At 47.6% G+C, this 19522-nt stretch overlaps 1 protein-coding gene across 1 annotated transcript in view; it reads right to left on the bottom strand.

Moving 5' to 3' along the window:
- Positions 1–19522, bottom strand: part of RERE (arginine-glutamic acid dipeptide repeats) — a 323357-nt gene that overhangs the window by 216386 nt on the left and 87449 nt on the right. Inside the window, 2 exon segments of the mRNA XM_060259535.1 lie at positions 7858–7954; positions 10931–11036. Coding sequence (XP_060115518.1) covers positions 7858–7954; positions 10931–11036 — 203 coding nt within the window.

The raw sequence follows: 19522 nt of genomic DNA, 5'->3' as shown, positions 1-19522 counted from the left end.
CTCCTCCTGACCTGAACTAAGCAGATGGCCTACTACAATCCAAAGCCATCCAGTTAGACAGAATAGTTTAGACACTCTTTCTTGCCACAATACTTATATGTTATGTTTCTTTAAATAATTCCACCGGTATTGGTTTCTTAACTTAAAGCAAAGGCTCTCTGTGCAATTTGTGAGATAACCATTAGACCAGGCTACACTGCCGTGCTGAAGCTCAGAAAGGCCACTTTGCTAAGTGAAGGTGGCTGCTTGACTAGTCCAGCCATCCTAAACCAGACCCAGCAAGTACTATCAATTCAAACTGGCAGTGGCTCTAAGGTGGAGGTCTTTCACATCAGCTACTGCCTGATCCTTTTCAACTGGAGGTGCTGGGGATCAAACCTGAGACCTTCTGCATATAAAGCAGAGGCTCTTGCACTGAGTCCCAGCCCCAGCCCCTCACCTAACAGGACCCTCTGGGGCTACCTGAGATGATGCTATTCCCTGTGCCAGTCTCCACAGCCTCACTCCTTCCCCCTCCGTTTCCAAGCCCTGACGAGAACCAGAAGGACTCGCTCTCACCGTTAGATGAAAGATGGTTCAGGATGATTCTGATTGCCCTGCCCTTAAAGGGTGCCACTCTTATTTATTTCTGAGACAGAACCAGCAAATTCCACAGAACAATCAGCACAGTCAACAACCATCTTCCTTATCTTCAAACCCCTTGCAACCTTCCCAGCAATTAACACAGAACAATGGTCACATTCAACAGCCAGTTTCCTTATCACTACCCTTCCAGGAAGCCCCACCAAACAATGGGCACATACACAAACCAATTGCCCTTTCATCACATCCCCTCCAGCCTACAAATAGCAGCTCTCCAGCAGCCCTGGCCCCACTCAATGCACAGCAGCCAAGAAGGTCTGAGCACCTGCTCCGGCTGCAACGCCACTGAGGATGTTCTCCGCAGCTGAGAACGAAACGTCTGGAAGGAAAACTTTCTCCAGTAGAACACGGCACTTGATCCCGAAAGATTCTACAAACCCTAATGATGTTACCAGCCGTGAAAACCTGAAATCTTCGATAGTCAATGATTTCTTTAGCCCATAAGTTTTCCCACTGACTCATGGATATATTTTCTTCAAGATTTTGCATCCATTTTATCATGCTTTTTTTTTTACTTGCTCTGTTTCTATACCATATTGCGATAACATTTTATAATTTTTTCCCTAATAGATGCTTTAAATCTCCAGTGATTAATTGTTCAGAAGTCATTTTCTTCTTTAACTGGCCCCATTCTTTGAAGTTAGATACCGTTTGATAATACAACAACCATGGAATGTTTTTCCTTTCATCTTGAATTTCTTGCCAAGCGTTTCTTTTCCCTTGTTTGTCCATCATATACTCATAATTCATGTAATCAATTTTATTAATTATGTATCGATTGATGTCACAATAGACATCAGTGGCAAGATTGGCGAGCTTATTCTTTTCCTGCACTACATGCTCAGGGAAATGCTGTTTGCCGCTTTGGGGTCAAACAGCAGTTTTTCTCCAGGCCAATTGCGCTAGGGATCCTAGAAGGTGGGTGGGGTTTTTTTGCCATATCCTGGGTGTGGAGCAGGTGCTACTGGGGGTGAGTGGGGAGGGGTATTTGTGGGTTTCCTGCATTGCGCAGGGGGTTGGACTAGATGACCCTGCAGATCCCTTCCAACTCTGTGATTCTATGGTTCTGTTCTTAATAGTCCATCCCTTAGGATCTGAGTGCCATCTTGGCTTTGAATAATTTTTAACTGTTTAGTAGTCCATAAATAATTGTGGATTCCTTCTTTAGTATCATCTCCAGTTTAATGTTCCTTCCATTTGGGTTTATAATCCATTCTGACACCCAGACTCGTGCAGCTGCTTGGTGATTCTTCTGCATTCAGCAAGTGTCTTTGCTGCTTTGTAGCGATCCCCCTCCCCCCTATATGGGTGAATGGCAAGTTCTTTCTGTGTGGTTGGGTGCAGGAAAATGAAATAGACTTGGGAAGGGACTGTGTACTAGGGTCGGCTTCAGAAACGTACTTGCCGCATTTCCATCTTTAGGGTGCAAAGGGAAGTGGGAAACAGCTAGAGGTGTGTCTTGACATGCAAGCAAATAGCTGGCGGGGGGGAGGGGAGGAGGTGCGATGTGATTTGCCAAGCACATTGGTTGGAGTTAGGCTTGCAAACTTGGCCCGTCTCTTCCTACATTCAGTTGTTTGTGTAATTCCTAATTTTAAAAGGTTTACATCCTGTCCTTTGATCTGTTTCCTTATCACTACCCTTCCAGGAAGCCCCACCAAACAATGGGCACATACACAAACCAATTGCCCTTTCATCACACCCCCTCCAGCCTACAAATAGCAGCTCTCCAGCAGCCCTGGCCCCACTCAATGCACAGCAGCCAAGAAGGTCTGAGCGCCTGCTCCGGCTGCAACGCCACTGAGGATGTTCTCCGCAGCTGAGAATGAAACGTCTGGAAGGAAAACTTTCTCCAGTAGAACATGGCACTTGATCCCGAAAGATTCTACAAACCCTAATAAAAATCATTGACTGTCAAATATTAACAGAGAATTGGCGTAAAATGTTTTTAGATGGCATATTACTCCCAGTGACATTGCAAAAGCTAACAAAGAGTATAATGGGAAGTGTTGGAAATGCCAAAACACATATGCGACATTCTACCACACATGGTGGACATGCAAGAAAGCAGAGGTACATGAAGAAATGCAAGATACATTAAAATTTAAGTTTGTGATGGATGCCAAAAAACATGTTATTAAATATTTTACCAAGCAATATTACAAAAGCACACAGTGAATTATTTAAGCAGCAAGAGTAATATCTGCAGCAAAATGGAAGGCAGAATCATGTCCAGATTTGAAGGAATAGAAGAATAAATTAAGTGAATATGTGACAGTGGGAAAATTAACATCATGCATACACAATAGACCAACCTCAGAATTTCAAGAAAAATGGAAAGTATTTTTCAATTATATATACAGCTGAAAATGAAGAATAAATTAAAATAGAAAATTATAAAAAGGGAAGAGACAGGCAACTTATGTTTGTAATAAGAATATTAGATATGAAGACAGATGGAAAAGATTGAAGATACTTAACAAGAAGTGAAAATCAAGTGTATATATAAGCAAGTTCTATAAAAATATATGATTTGACTGATAATCATGTGATAACTGGCATTTGTATGATTTAGATTGGGGAGGCCAAACTTGCCAAATGTAAGAGCCACACAACATAAACATCAGACACTTGAGAGCAGGAAGGAGGGAGGGAGGGACAAAGAGGGGAAAATGGAAAGAAAGCAACTTTAAATGCATTCTCCAAGCCACCAGCTGGCTTGACTTGGAGAAGTGATTTAAAGAAACAGATGCCTTCTCCAAACCAGCCAATGGGGCAGTAGAGCTTCAAGAGTCACACAATGTGTGTGGAAGAGCCAGGGCCGGCCCGACACCTTGGGGGTGCCTAGGCAGACTTGCTGCCTGGCGCCCCCCCCTAAAGCGCCCCCCCGACTCCCCCCCCCACAGCTCCGTGCCCCCTCCCCGCTCAGTGTCCCGTTTGGCCCCCCCCCAAGCACTCTGCTCACCTGCCCACCGCCGCTAAGAGACAAAACGCGCAGGCTCAAGCTGCAAAGCCAGCTAAGCTTACTTTTAGCCGGTGAGCAGGAAGAAGGAAGGGAGCGAATGAGCGGAGCTCCTGGAGGGGGTGGGCGGCGGTGGCCTGGAGGGGGCTAGCGGTGGCAGTGGCGGGAAGGGAGGCAAGCGAAGCACTTGCCTGGGGCACCAGAGGAGGGTGAGAGCCCAATTTGCCGCCCCACTCTCTCGGCGCCCTAGGCAATCGCCTAGTTTGCCTAGTCAGCCCTGGGAACTGCCACATGTGGCTCCCGAGCCAGTTTGGCCACCCCAGATTTAGATTATTACGGTTTTTGTTTCATGTATGATCTAAATGATTGTAGATTGTAGTTCATGGTTTATATTTGTAAATTGAACATTTTAAAAATCCATTTAAGGAAAAAAAAAAAAGAACTAGGCTGGACCAGGAATGCAGGTTTCTGAGAAATGTTTCCAACGCCATAAACTGACTGGGGTACAATACTGTACGTTTATCTGACAAAACAATCTGTGGCACTGGCATCCTCTGCTGATTTCTAAGTACTGCATACATATTTTGATATCTTTCCCCACAGCCAGAAAAAGTTGAATTATGGCATCTGTTCACAGACAAAACCCTCTGACTAAAGTGCACTATGCATCTTGAATGTGGTCAGGGTATGCGCACATGAGACAGTAACTGTTCACCACAATGATTTAATACATGCACTTCCTAAGGATAGGCAAACCCCCCCCACACACAAAAAAAGGTTAATTCTGATTTTGAAATGACCTTATAGGTCTGGTATCGATCATTCGTTTCTGTAGAAAATTTATGAAATGACGCATCTTTGTGAAATAGTTTTTCCAGAGATAAATACAGCAACAGGACATGTTCCAGAAAAATTCTGAAATGAGGATTTCTCAATGCAGGGTCAGCTCATAATAAAATTTTGAGAGTCACTTTTTGCAAGCTTATCATTATGACGATGATATTGGATTTATACCCCGTCCTTCACTCTGAGTCTCGGAGCGGCTCACAATATGCCTTACCTTCCTCCCTCACAACAGACACCTTGCGAGGTAGGTAGGGCTGAGAGAGCTCTCCCTGAAACTGCCCTTTGCAGGACAGATCTGTGAGAACTATGGCTCACCCAAGGCCATTTCAACAGCTGCAGGTGATGATGATGATATTGGATTTATAACCCACCCTCCACTCTGAATCTCAGAGTGGCTCACAATCTCCTTTACCCTCCCCCCCCCCCCACAGACACCCTGTGAGGTAGGTGAGGCTAAGAGGGCTCTCACAGCAGCTACCCTTTCAAGGACAACTCCTACAAGAGCTATGGCTGACCCAAGGCCATTCCAGCAACTGCAAGTGCAGGAGTGAGGCATCAAACCCGGTTCTCCCAGATTAGAGTCTGCACACTTAACCACTACAACAAACAGGCTCTTATGACGTGTGGCAAATAGGAAGAAACTTTCATCAGGAGCCCAAAACAGTATCTACTACGAACAGGCAAGGGAGGAGATCAGCCTGGTTCCCTCAAAGCCACAGCCGTCTTCCACAGCAGTCCCAATCCTAGTCAGCCACCTGATTTAACATTTGGAATTCACTGCCACAGGAGGTGGTGGCGGCTACAAGCATAGCCACCTTCAAGAGGGGGTTAGATAAAAATATGGAGCAGAGGTCCATCAGTGGCTATTAGCCACAGTGTGTATATATATGTGTGTGTGTGTGTGTATGTATATATATAATTTTTTTTGGCCACTGTGTGACACAGAGTGGATGGCCACTCTGGACTGGATGGGCCACTGGCCTGATCTAACATGGCTTCTCTTATGTGACACAGAGTGCTGGACTGAATAGGCCACTGGCCTGATCCAACATGGCTTCTCTTATGTTCTTATGTGACAGAGTGTTGGATTGGATGGGCCATTGGCCTGACCCAACATGGCTTCTCTTATGTTCTTATGTGACACAGAGTGTTAGACTGGATAGGCCACTGGCCTGATCCAACATGGCTTCTCTTATGTTCTTATGTGACAGAGTGTTGGATTGGATGGGCCATTGGCCTGATCCAACAGGGCTTCTCTTATGTTCTTATGTGACAGAGTGTTGGATTGGATGGGCCATTGGCCTGACCCAACATGGCTTCTCTTATGTTCTTATGTGACACAGAGTGTTAGACTGGATAGGCCACTGGCCTGATCCAACATGGCTTCTCTTATGTTCTTATGTGACAGAGTGTTGGATTGGATGGGCCATTGGCCTGATCCAACAGGGCTTCTCTTATGTTCTTATGTGACAGAGTGTTGGATTGGATGGGCCAGTGGCCTGACCCAACATGGCTTCTCTTATGTTCTTATGTGACAGAGTGTTGGATTGGATGGGCCAGTGGCCTGACCCAACATGGCTTCTCTTATGTTCTTATGTGACAGAGTGTTGGATTGGATGGGCCATTGGCCTGACCCAACATGGCTTCTCTTATGTTCTTATACTTGAGTTCCACTTGAAAAGGGCTCTGGTCTGAGGCTCCCTCTTTCTGGCCACTAGCCTTTTTTTTGGGGGGGGGGGGAGCATCTGAGAGGGGATTATTTCTTCCACCTACTGCAACTATCCAGCAGCTATCAGTATCAACACCACAGTTTCCTTTGTGATCCCTGAGAGGCCACATGAAATTCAGACAAAACAACTCAGTTTCTCCCTCCCTTCTGCTGTACATGAAGAGAAACTTAAGAACATTATTTTCCCAGAAAGGCTTTGTACCTGTCCACTAAGGGAGGAAAACAGAGCCCCGTGGCGCAGAGTGGTAAAGCTGCAGTACTGCAGTTCGAGCTCTCTGCTCATGACCTGAGTTCGATCCCGGCGGAAGCAGGGTTCAAGTAGCCGGCTCAAGGTTGACTGAGCGTTCCATCCTTCCAAAGTTGTTAAAACGAGTCCCCAGCTTGCAGAGGGAAAGTGTAGATGACTGGGGAAGGCAATGGCAAACCACCCCATTAAAAAGTCTGCCGTGAAAACGTCGTGATGCGATGTCACCCCAGAGCTGGAAACGACTGGTGCTTGCACAGGGGACTAAAAAAAGGTAAAGGTAGTCCCCTGTGCAAGCACCAGTCGTTTCTGACTCTGGGGTGACATCACATCACAGCATTTTCGCAGCAGACTTTTTACGGGGTGGTTTGCCATTGCCTTCCCCAGTCATCTACACTCCCCCCCCCCCCCCCCCCCGCAGCTGACCCAGCACAAGGGACTACCTTTACTTTTTACTAAGGGAGGTCGAGATCACAGAGCACATGTTTTTCATTTGCCCCTATTATAAGGTGGCATGTAAGGAGATCATCATCCAGCTGATTGAAGAAAATTTTGGACCTTTCAAGTAAAGCTAAACTTGAGTTTCTTCTGCCTGAGACAGACTCCAAGATCACCTACTAAGTAGCCAGTTTCTGCAGGCCAATACTCGGGTTATTGAAAATGCATGATAGTTAGAAAATAGGTGGTTACTAGATTTTAGACAAGATTTTTAACTTTTAGATGCTTTTAAGTATTTTGAACTCCTGGAAATTTCATATTTTCCTTTTGTATGTCTGGTCTAAGGACTGCAATGATAAAAAGACTCAGTTACTGAAGCTGAGCTGCCAGCCACAGAAAGGAAGAAAAAGAAATACTAAATGGAAGGCCAACAGAAAGATGTGAAGAGTTTCCTTACAAAAATAAAGCTTGCTTGTGTCATTTAGTCAAGCCGTGGCACGACTATGAGAAAAGCAGTATTTAAATGCTCTAAATAAAGGACTGGTATCCCTTAAGATTCTCGGCCTCTTCCTAAAGTACCTGCACTTTTTAAGCTTCTTCACAATGAGTTTGCTGTAGCTTACCTGAGAGCACTCCGCGTAAAATGCAATTTTAACAAAATGAATATTATCTACATATCACCAAGTTAAAACCTCATAAGTTACTCAGTGCTCCTACTGCCCTTATGTGGCTGAAAGCCTCTAAATTACATTCAGTCCAGTATTAAAAATAAGTGGTCCGTAATACTGGACTGAATGTAATTTAGTGCCTTTCAGCCACGTAAGGGCAGTAGGAGCATTGAGTAACTTGTGAGGTTTTAACTTGGTGATACGTACTGATAATATTTTGATACTTATTATTCACAACAAGTTAAAATTGCATTTTACACGGAGAGTTCTTTCTTTTTGTTGTGGCTTAGTCTCTCCTCCGTGGTCCCGTTTACATGGCGACACTTACCTGAGAGCAGCAGCATGATAGGTATCGACGTAGTCCGAAATGAAGAGCTCTCGGTTCTTGATCACTGGGTCCGTAATTACCAGCTCACGCCCAGAATCTACGAGAGCAGAGAGACAAAGTTTAGCTGCGATACTCCAAAGCACCAACATCAGCTATGTCTCAAGGCACACACAACTAAAGTGGAACTTTGGGAGGAACAGGGCGACATGTTGAGGTATTCAGGTTGACCTGGGACCACACAACTGAGCGACAGTGGTTAAAATCAGCTTCCTGCAAGTATTGTCCTAAGCTGAGTCCGTGTGAGCTAGCTCACAGTTTTTTAAACATCCGGCTCATACGTTTTTGTCCTAGCACAGGAAAAATAGCTCCAGAGCAAACTAATTGATGCAGTAGCTCACAACTTTAATGCCAGTAGCTCAAGAAGTAGGATTTTTGCTCACAAGACTCCACCGCTTACAGGGAACATTGGTCCCGAGGTTTTTCCCCACCAGACCAAGCAATCCAAAGACACAGCTCCCTACACATTCCTGAAGATACCAGGTTTTCTTATACCAGTTTTTTTTCTCACTGAAGTTCAAATTTTCAGTGCTCATGTAATGGTGATGTGCCTCCCAGGATGGCTGTAGAACTTCTAAAAGTTTTGAAGGTTGTGAGACACTGAGGCTTGTACGTTAAACAAGCAGTGCTTGGATCTCTCTCTCTCTCTCTCTCTCTCCTTAATGCCCCCATTACCCAAAGAGTGGTCTTGAAGGCATATATGCCCTTCAGCAGCTGAAACTAATTCAGTGCCAGAATGTTTGGTTCCTGTATAGAAAACTGCCAGAGAATCCCACAGAAGCCATTCTGAGCCTTCTGAAAGACCAGTGCAATATCAGTGTCATGAACAAAGAAGGAGAAGACAGGAGAGAAGGAGCAGGGACACACCTGCCTTCCCCACCCTTGACCTCCACGAACTCAATTGCAGCGGAGGGCACTGCAGGCCTTGAGCCCTCTCTAACTGAGAGGACTCCTGAGCTTAGAGTGCTCAATGCAGTAACAGCTGGAAACTGACAAGAGACTCAGTTGGCTTCCTTATTGGGGCAGGGACAGGGACACAGCTGAAGAAAAGACAATAGAAGCAGTTTAGGTCTCTATGCTGAAGAAGAAGATATTGGATTTATATCCCGCCCTCCACTCCGAAGAGTCTCAGAGCGGCTCACAATCTCCTTTCCCTTCCTCCCCCACAACAGACACCCTGTGAGGTAGATGAAGATATTGGATTTATATTCCGCCCTCCACTCTGAAGAGTCTCAGAGCGGCTCACAATCTCCTTTCCCCTCCTCCCCCACAACAGACACCCTGTGAGGTAGATGAAGATATTGGATTTATATCCCGCCCTCCACTCCTAAGAGTCTCAGAGCGGCTCACAATCTCCTTTACCTTCCTCCCCCACAACAGACACCCTGTGAGGTAGATGAAGATATTGGATTTATATCCCGCCCTGCACTCTGAAGAGTCTCAGAGCGGCTCACAATCTCCTTTCCCCTCCTCCCCCACAACAGACACCCTGTGAGGTAGATGAAGATATTGGATTTATATCCCGCCCTCCACTCCTAAGAGTCTCAGAACGGCTCACAATCTCCTTTCCCTTCCTCCCCCCCAACAGACACCCTGTGAGGTAGATGAAGATATTGGATTTATATTCCGTCCTCCACTCCGAGGAGTCTCAGAGCGGCTCACAATCTCCTTTCCCCTCCTCCCCCACAACAGACACCCTGTGAGGTAGATGAAGATATTGGATTTATATCCCGCCCTCCACTCCTAAGAGTCTCAGAACGGCTCACAATCTCCTTTACCTTCCTCCCCCACAACAGACACCCTGTGAGGTAGATGAAGATATTGGATTTATATCCTGCCCTCCACTCCGAGGAGTCTCAGAGCGGCTCACAATCTCCTTTACCTTCCTCCCCCACAACAGACACCCTGTGAGGTGGGTGGGGCTGGAGAGGGCTCTCCCAGAAGCTGCCCTTTTAAAGACAACTCTTGCAAGAGCTATGGCTGACCCAAGGCCATGTCAGCAGCTGCAAGTGGAGGAGTGGGGAACCAAACCCGGTTCTCCCAGAGAAGAGTCCACGCACTTAACCACTATGGCTGCCCCAAGGCCATTCCAGCAGCTGCAAGTGGAGGAGTGGGGAACCAAACCCGGTTCTCCCAGATAAGAGTCCGCACGCTTAACTGGTGTAGAGAAAAAGAAAGGTCCTCTGGGGGGATTTATCGAAGGCTTTCCCCTTGAAGACTGTATTGTTGTCTTTTGATTGAGATACCCCAAGGACTGTAAATTGTTAATTTGTGGACGGCATCAACTTTGGGCAACTGCCTGCATCCCATATATCTGAATGCGATTGCCTAGAGTGCCCCCAATGTGACTCAGTGATGTTATCAGTGTGTGTGGGGGGGGGGGGGGCAGCAGAAGTTTGCCTTGCCTAGGGCACCCCAGGAACCACTGGAGAATCTGAAGCTACTTAATGAACTGGATTGGTTTTTAAATCCATGTTTATGGAGATTATTCTATACGAAGCAGAGGCGTTTCACGTAATCATGGGAACAGTATGCATATGTCTGAAGCATGGGAGTGAAGGTCACTTTTTCCTTAAGGTAGCACCATTCAAATACACAACTGAACCTGCCCCATCTGTTGTTTCTTCTTATACATATTACTAGGTGCAACTCGGTAGCTGCAGCAAGATCAGAACAGACTGCGGTATCCTGTGGGTTGGTTCCAGCCGATGTTTTCACTCTATCTCACCCAGCTCACCTCCTTACTGCAAGCCCTGTCCCACGTGGCTTTCATCTGTGCAAGTCCTATGATCTCCAGTAGAGGTATTTCTGGGTGGTCAAAGGGGGATTCCTCCTTCCTTTCTCACCAGCGGAAAAGCAGGTCAAATCCAACCCTTTGTGTACCTGGGATCTGTTCTGACTTCCTGAACACGAGGTGGGGCCAGCAGGCACGATCCCACACCACACTCCCCCTTCATCTACCGATACAGTCACGTGAACAGCACAAGTCCCTCTGAATAGATGAGATCACACATACCGTTCTCATTGTGTCGATCCTGCACTAAATGTTGATAGACGGAATCTGGAACTTCAGACTGGCGATAGTACCACTTGACGTTCATCAGAAGGTGGTCCCGTTTGCTCTGGAAGAGAAGAGCAAAGAAGGGCGTTAAAGAACAGGGAACCAGACAACCCATCCCCATGTGTTTTCCGGAGCAAAGAACGGAAGCGTGGATGTGCTATAAGAAAGAACAGATCATCTCCGCATCAGTGCGCAGAAGTTAGAAGGTGGCGTGGCACTTCCCAGCACTACGGTTTTGCCCTCAGGCTCCACTTAATGACAAACGCACCCCTTGTAAGCACACAACACTTGACTCTCTCTAAGACTGTGTCTTGTGAACACACAAGTTGTGTCAGCTGATTTTCCCTCGAAGCTCACACTGCGAAACCATGCTTGTTTTAAGCATCAACCTGCCATGCTTGTTTTAAGCATCACCAGGCCCCTGAAAAACACTTCTAATGCCTAGACTTCCTCATGAAGGCTACGAACAACAGCACCAAAACTTTCAGATGTATACCAATGAAATAAGAGCACCTCAAGTTCTTTCTTAATCACGTGTAAAAGTGTCTCATTAGTATAACATACATGTTTTGATACTTCTAAGATCCCAGACTCATATTTCATTTATCCACCAATATTCCACCATTATCACTGCACCAGTGGGGTACAGACGGATATTCTGGCTTGATACAAGACCCAACTGGTGGAGATGTCTAAATCCTATTTTTGCCTGCAAATATGGATACTAAACCAAGATCAAGGTGCTTTTTTTTTTCCAGTACTCAAAACATCACAAACTTTAGTTTGTCAGTGATGAGAATGAATGGGGAACAGAATATAAGAAGAGCCCTGATGGATCAGACCAATAGTCCATCTACTCCAGCATCGTGTCTCACACAGTGACCAACCAGTTCCTCTGGACAGCCAACAGGGCAGAGAGACCAAAGCCTTCCGCTGATGTTTCCTCCCAGCTCTGGGATTCAGAGGATTACTGCCCCTGAATGCGGAAGTTGTCCTCAGGCACCATAGCTACAAGCCAATGACAGGCTTATCTTCCATGAATTTATCCTACCCTCCTTTGAAAGCTGTTTATTCCTCTGGCAGTGAATTCCACATTTGAATGACTCTCTGTAAATTAGTATGTCCTTTTGTCTGTCCTGAACCTACTGCTCGTCAGTCTCATCGGATGCCCTCAAGTTCTAATATTTTGGGAGAGGAGGAAAAAGTTATCTTTGTCAGCTCTCTGCACCCCATGCATAATTTTATAAACCTCTGTCATGCTTCCCCTCCCCACCCTTATTTGTCTCTTTTCTAAACTGAAAAGTACCAGACCCTTCAGCCTTTCCTCGTAGGGAAGGCGCTCCAACCCTGCTCACCATCTTGGTTTCCTTCTCCTGTACAGTTTCCAGCTCTGCAAAGTCTTTTTGGAGATACGGTGACCAGAACTGCACACAGCATTCCGAATGAAGCTGCACGATAGGTCTATACAGGTGCATTATAATATCAGCTGTTTTATTCTCAGTCTTAAGAGAGCCAGTTTGGTGTATTATTTAAGTGTGCGGACTCTTATCTGGGAGAACTGGGTTTGATTCCCCACTCCTCCACTTGCACCTGCTGGAATGGCCTTGGGTCAGCCATAGCTCTGGCAGAGGTTGTCCTTGAAAGGGCAGCTTCTGAGAGAGCCTCTCAGCCCCACCCACCTCACAGGGTGTTTGTTGTGGGGGAGGAAGGGAAAGGAGATTGTGAGCCACTCTAAGACTCTGAGTGGAGGGCAGAATATAAATCCAAGGTCTTCTTTGAGCCAGTTTGGTGTAGTGGTTAAGTGAGTGAACTCTTATTTGGGAGAACAGGGGTTTGATTCCCCAGTCCTCCATTTGCAGCTGCTGGAATGGCCTTGGGTTAGCCATAGCTCTGGCAGAGGTTGTCCTTGAAAGGGCAGCTTCTGTAAAAGCTCTCTCAGCCCCACCCACTTCACAGGGTGTCTGTTGTGGGGGGAGAAGACATGGGAGATTGTAAGCCACTCTGAGTCTCTGATGCAGAGAGAAGGGCGGGGTATAAATCTGCAATTCTTCTTCTTAATAACGCTTAGCATAGAGCTTTAAGACTTCATAAACTAGACACCCTTTGACCTCCTCTTCTCTCCTAAAGAGAACAGGAGGGAGTAAAAAGGGTGAAAATAAAACCAAACTCATTCTTGCCTTGAGTAAAGTTAAGGTTGCTTCCATCATCTGAAAACGGCCACTGAGCCTAGCTTTGTGGACAAGAAACAAATCAGTGTCAGCTTATTGGATTCAGGCATCATAAACGACGGCTAGCATGGAAGCAGGAAGTCTTCTGAATGTTAAGAGGTCCATTTGGGATGCATGAATGCACACTTTGATTTAGAGCACCTCCAGGGGAATTTCTTTTAAAGCAGGAAAGCACAGGAACGCAGTTCCGGCTGGCTTGGCACCAGGGGGTGTGGCCTAATATGCAAATAAGTTCCTGCTGGGCTTTTTTTTACGGGGGGGAGCCCTGAGCATCTCTAAAGCTCACTTTCCAAAATAACACAGAAGCCACCAAAACAAAGAAATCATGGCCAAAACCTCAGAAAACCACCAGGGGCACTTTGAAGTCTGCTGCGGTGTACGGTTAGGCGTGCCTGCCCCTTAGGAGGCAGAATGAGCATCTTGAAAAGGAACCTTCCCAGTGACATTTCCCAAAGACAGGCACAATCTTCAGCCTTGCTCCAAGGGTTCATAAATGGTTCCCAACCACTGCAGTTCCAGGAACACAGACAAGTGGACAAAACCACAGTAGATAACGGGGAGGCCTCTCTTTGCTGTATTGTGGCCAACGCAATCACCTCTAATCCCTTCCAGGAAGCAGCTGCTGCTGTGTCTGCAGAGGCACCCGGCCAGATGATATTTCCTCCTCAGGGCTTAAGGCAGTTCCATGTGCTGCAATTTACAAGGCCTTTAAAGCAGGCTTCAGAAATCACATGATCTGGAAACTTGGTATGTTTCTAACTGGTCCCGAAGGCTCCAAGCAGGCCCCAAACAGGTTACTGAGGCATCCATTAGAGAACATAAGAGAAGCCATGTTGGATCAGGCCATTGGCCATCCGATCCAACACTCTGTGTCACACAGTGGCCATAAAAACTAGGTGCCATCAGGAGGTCCACCAGTGGGGCTAGAAGCCCTCCCACTGTGCCCCCCCAAGCACCAAGAATACAGAGGATCACTGCCCCATACAGAGAGTTCCAACGATAAGCTGTGGCTAATAGCCACTGATGGACCTCTGCTCCATATGCTTATCCAATACCCTCTTGGAGCTATCTATGCTCGTATCCGCCGCCACCTCCCGTGGCAGTGAATTCCATGTGTTAATCACCCTTTGGGTGAAGAAGTACTTCCTTTTATCCGTTCTAAACCCAACTGCTCAGCAATTTCATTGAATGTCCATGAGTTCTCGTATTGTGAGAGAGGGAGAAAAGTACTTCTTTCTCTACCTTTTCTTTTATCCTATCAGCTCTTTAAGATTTGTCAAAGAGAACATGCTCAGGACTCCACCTCCAGTGGATAAAAGAGCAGGGACATTTTGTAGGTCAACTTACACTGCAGAATCTGCTTTTTCTGGAGGCCCGTCTTTTCTCCATCTCTTGCCACCAGATGCCTAGAGAATTCCCACCCCCAAGTCTTTACTTAACTCTCATAAGCAAAAGCTTTCTTCTGTTCCCTCTGGGGTTTAGGGCTGGAATCTAATCTTTCAGAGCTTGCTTGTTTTACGATGCTTTAAATGCTTTTGAATGATCTTCTAGGGTTTGGTTGTTGTTATTTTACTCTGTAAGCTGCTTTGGGGGCATGCGGCTAAAAAGAGGTTTAAAACCACAGCAAATCAATGCAGCATTATTTGGGCACGGGACTGCTACAGCTGCCGTCTCCATACTTTGCGCAGCCCGTGAATCCCCCCTCCCCCCCCAAAAAAAATCACACCAGCTTTGCGAGTAAAAACTTGGATTCTTGTGGCTCAAAGATACAGAGCCCCTGCAATACCCCGAAACATCCAGCTAGTGGCAGCATTACGCCAGGGAAAAAGACTAATAAGCCCTTCCTGCGGCTGACATGAGTTGTCTGCGCTTGACACAGCTTCTTCAAAAGCAATTCGGACTGCAACGACAGCATGTACTTGTAAGAAGCCTGAGAGAGAAACCAGTTCCTCTTGTCTTGTTGCATATACCAACCCATCCTACGGCAAACTATATGGATGTTATAATCTCTTGAGAAACCATGCCCTCTGTTTAAATTAAAAAAGGCCAGAATGTTACCTAGATTTATGGCACCCCTACAGACAAAAGTCTGCTTTGCATCACCCTCTACTCCAGGGGTGGCCAATGGTAGCTCTCCAGATGTTTTTTTTTTGCCTACAACTCCCATCAGCCCCAGCCATCAGCAGATGGGAGTTGTAGGCAAAAAACAACTGGAGAGCCACCGTTGGCCACCTCTGCTCTACTCCGGTGTTTTTTTCAACAAACACAGATCCCCATTTGTGATTCTTTTAATCTGCTAAGAACATTCCCATGATTCCACACTGCCCACTTATGTTAAGAATTTCTTTATTCCCATTCCCACTTGTCTGGTGAAGTCTGCTTAAGAGCATACGAAAGCTTCCATTCTGAATAAAACTTAGTTGGTCTTAAAGGTGCACTTGTCTACCGCTTTGTTCTATTGCTTCAGACCAACACGGCTGCCTACTGGGATCCAGTACCTCAAAGGTTTAAGGGGGGGGGGGAGCCCCTACGCTGCGATAAAAGCACCTGTGGCTCAGGGGCAGAACACTTGCTTTGTAAGCAGAAGGTTCCTGGTTCAATCCTTGCCATCTCCGGCTAGAGCAGGGGTAGGGAACGTTGGCTCTCCAGATGTTTTTTTGCCTACAACTCCCATCAGCCCCAGCCATTGGCCATGCTGGCTGGGGCTGATGGGAGTTGTAGGCAAAAAAACCATCTGGAGAGCCAACGTTCCCTACCCCTGGGCTAGAGGATCAGGCGGGCAGGGCTGGGGAGAGGGTTTACTCTACTAGAGAGCTGCCACATGTCTGTGTAGACAATTCTGAGCTAGGGGGACCTATGATCTCACTCGATACAAGGTAGCATCATGGTATGTTCAGTCACCTACAGCAAGGCTCAATGTCTGATTTGATCAGGTGGGCGGCCATGTTGCTTTGAAGCAACAGAACAAAACTGGAGCCCACTGGCACCTTGAAGACCAACAAAGTTTAATTCTGGGTATAGGTGCTTTTGAGATGTGGTGCTGGAGAAGAATCTTGAGAGTCCCTCGGACTGCAAGAGGATCCAATCCGTCAGCCCTAAGGGAAATCAACCCTGACTGTTCCCTGAAAAGTCAGATGCTGAAGCTCAAATCCTTTGGCCACCAAATGAGAAGGGAGCACTCCCTGGAGAAGATCCTGATGCTGGGAAAGACAGAAGGCAAAAGAAGAAGGGGACGGCAAAAGAGGAGATGGCTGGACAGCGTAACTGATGTAACAAACACGGATTTGAGCAGACTTCGGAGGATGGTGGAAGACAGGAGGGCCTGGCGTGACTTGGTCCACAGGGTCGCTAAGAGTCGGACTCGACTGCGACTGAACAACAACAAAATAAGCTTTCTGTGCATGCACACTTCATCAGATAACTTCATACCTGATGAAGTGTGCATGTGCTCGAAAAAGCTTATACCCAGGAATCAAACTTCATTGGTCTCTCTGATAGGAGACTGAGACAGAGTCTGGGGTGAGGTGAGGTGAAAAGCAAAGCTTCCTTGAACATCTGGCCTTTTAAAGCCACTTCTACAGGCTCCTGTCAAGTCAGGTTGGGTGAGCAGCATCTAACCGCAGCCTTGCTCAGCAAGATGCAAAGCTGCCCAGGTTTCCCCTGAAAAGCCCCGCCTCACCTGCTAGCGACACCAAGAGTTGCAGGGCACCCCCACGTTGTGCTTAGAAAAACAGGCCACGCTAAATATGCCACGAGAGCTGGGGAGCTGCCCTGCTTCTGAGGCCACAGATACACACATGAAACTGCCATATCCTGAGTCAGACCTTAGGTCAATCCAGTTCAGTCTTGTCTACTCAGACCAGCAGAAGTTCTCCAGGGTCTCAAGCAGAGACCTTTCCCAACGCCTACTGCCTGGTCATTTTAACTGGAGATGCCGGGGACTGAACCTGGGACCTTCTGTATGCCATGCAAAGGCTCTTCCACTGAGCCACGGCCCTTCCCTATGCCCAGCCTTTCCATTAGCAGCACTGGGGAGGGGGTGGTAAGGAATACTTCCTGTGTGGCAGCTGCTACTCCAGGTATTTGGAACCCAAGACAGTTCCTGGGGCGCCTCCCTCTCCTAAAAGGTAGCCAGGCTGCCTCCCAGGTTGGCCTGCCTGAAACCTCACAGCTCCAGGCACAGAACGTCAGGCTCCCACTCCAGCGGTGCCAATTCAAAAATCATTTCTGTTGCTAAACATCTACCAATGTCTTTTGCCCTGAGATATATATATATATATGCAGCATGCGGCAAGGCTCTTTGCTGGCTGTTTTGTAGCGGGGAGAGAAGCCTGGCTCCAACTGCTCCCACCCGCCTCTTCTCAGCGTGCCTCTCTGAACCGCCTTACATCAGTTTCTAAAATGAAACAGACCAGCAACGGAAGCGAGGCAAGAGCAGCTGGGACCCGGAATGAGACCAGAGCTACTACCTGGAGAGAAGGGAGAGGAGGGCTTCCTTCATCCCAAGCCTGTTTTCAGCAGCGGCGCTTTCATCCATCGGAAACCAGGAAGCTGGATTCGCTCCGAGCGCCTGCGGCAGACTCACCGGAGGAAAAGGAGGCTGGCAGATCCCGCAGCAGGCTCTCTGCCCCCCCTTCCCCCCCCGCATCCCTGCTGCTGCTTCAGCTACCTGCAGGGCTTTCTGCCACATCCCTGCTGTTTGCTCTTGCCGCTGGGGCTTCTTCATTTGTAACGTCCCAACCTCTGCAGCATGCAGCACCTGCAAATTTAACTGCTTCTGCTACTTGTTTAGTGTGGATCATCCCTCCCAGGGAAGAAAGGGGGAAGATGCACAGAACGGACAGCCAAAGGAATAACCAGACACCTAAAGTCATACATGGCAGGGCTATAGCACTTCCCATATGTGACTGTGCTGCATCTCAGAAAAGCAAGCCAGTCTTACCACCACCACACTGCAGACAGGGGTTGGGTTAGCAGAGAAAGGTGCCCGTCTCAGGTCACTGAATGAGCTGTAGCAGGTGTGAGATTTGAATGAGGGACCAGACAGATCGCAGCTCATTTTCCTAACCTACATCACACCAGCCAGTTTGGTGTAGTGGTTAAGTGCGCAGACTCTTATATGGGAGAACGGGGTTTGATGCCCCACTCCTCCGCTTGCACCTGCTGTAATGGCCATGGGTCAGCCAGAGCTCTGGCAGGGGTTGTCCTTGAAAGGGCAGCTGCTGTGGGAGTCCTCTCCAGCCCCACCCACCTCACAGGGTGTCTGTTGTGGGGGAGGAAGGTAAAGGAGATCGTGAGCCGCTCTGAGACTCTTCGGAGTGGAGGGCGGGATATAAATCCAATATCTTCATCTACCTCACAGGGTATCTGTTGTGGGGGAGGAAGGTAAAGGAGATTGTGAGCCGCTCTGAGACTCTTTGGAGTGGAGGGCGGGATATAAATCCAATATCTTCATCTACCTCACAGGGTGTCTGTTGTGGGGGGGGGGAAGGTAAAGGAGATTGTGAGCCGCTCTGAGACTCTTTGGAGTGGAGGGCGGGATATAAATCCAATATCTTCATCTACCTCACAGGGTGTCTGCTGTGGGGGGGAAGGGAAAGGGGATTGTGAGCCGCTCTGAGACTCTTTGGAGTGGAGGGCGGGATATAAATCCAATATCTTCATCTACCTCACAGGGTGTCTGTTGTGGGGGGGGGGGGAGGTAAAGGAGATTGTGAGCCGCTCTGAGACTCTTCGGAGTGGAGGGCGGGATAGAAATCCAACATCTTCATCTACCTCACAGGGTGTCTGTTGTGGGGGAGGAAGGGAAAGGAGATTGTGAGCCGCTCTGAGACTCTTTGGAGTGGAGGGCGGGATATAAATCCAATATCTTCCTCTACCTCACAGGGTGCCTGTTGTGTGGGGGGGGAGGGAAGGTAAAGGAGATTGTGAGCCGCTCTGAGACTCTTCGGAGTGGAGGGCGGGATATAAATCCAACATCTTCATCTACCTCACAGGGTGTCTGTTGTGGGGGAGGAAGGGAAAGGAGATTGTGAGCCGCTCTGAGACTCTTTGGAGTGGAGGGCGGGATATAAATCCAATATCTTCATCTACCTCACAGGGTGTCTGCTGTGGGGGGGAAGGGAAAGGAGATTGTGAGCCGCTCTGAGACACTTCGGAGTGGAGGGCGGGATATAAATCCAACATCTTCATCTACCTCACAGGGTGTCTGTTGTGGGGGGGGGGGAAGGTAAAGGAGATTGTGAGCCGCTCTGAGACTCTTTGGAGTGGAGGGCGGGATATAAATCCAATATCTTCCTCTACCTCACAGGGTGTCTGT

The sequence above is a fragment of the Heteronotia binoei genome, chromosome 18, assembly GCF_032191835.1.
Source record: "Heteronotia binoei isolate CCM8104 ecotype False Entrance Well chromosome 18, APGP_CSIRO_Hbin_v1, whole genome shotgun sequence".
NCBI classification, from domain to species: Eukaryota; Metazoa; Chordata; class Lepidosauria; order Squamata; family Gekkonidae; genus Heteronotia; species Heteronotia binoei.
The sequence above is the reverse complement of the archived record's forward strand: the minus strand, read 5'-3'. Positions and strand labels throughout refer to the sequence as shown.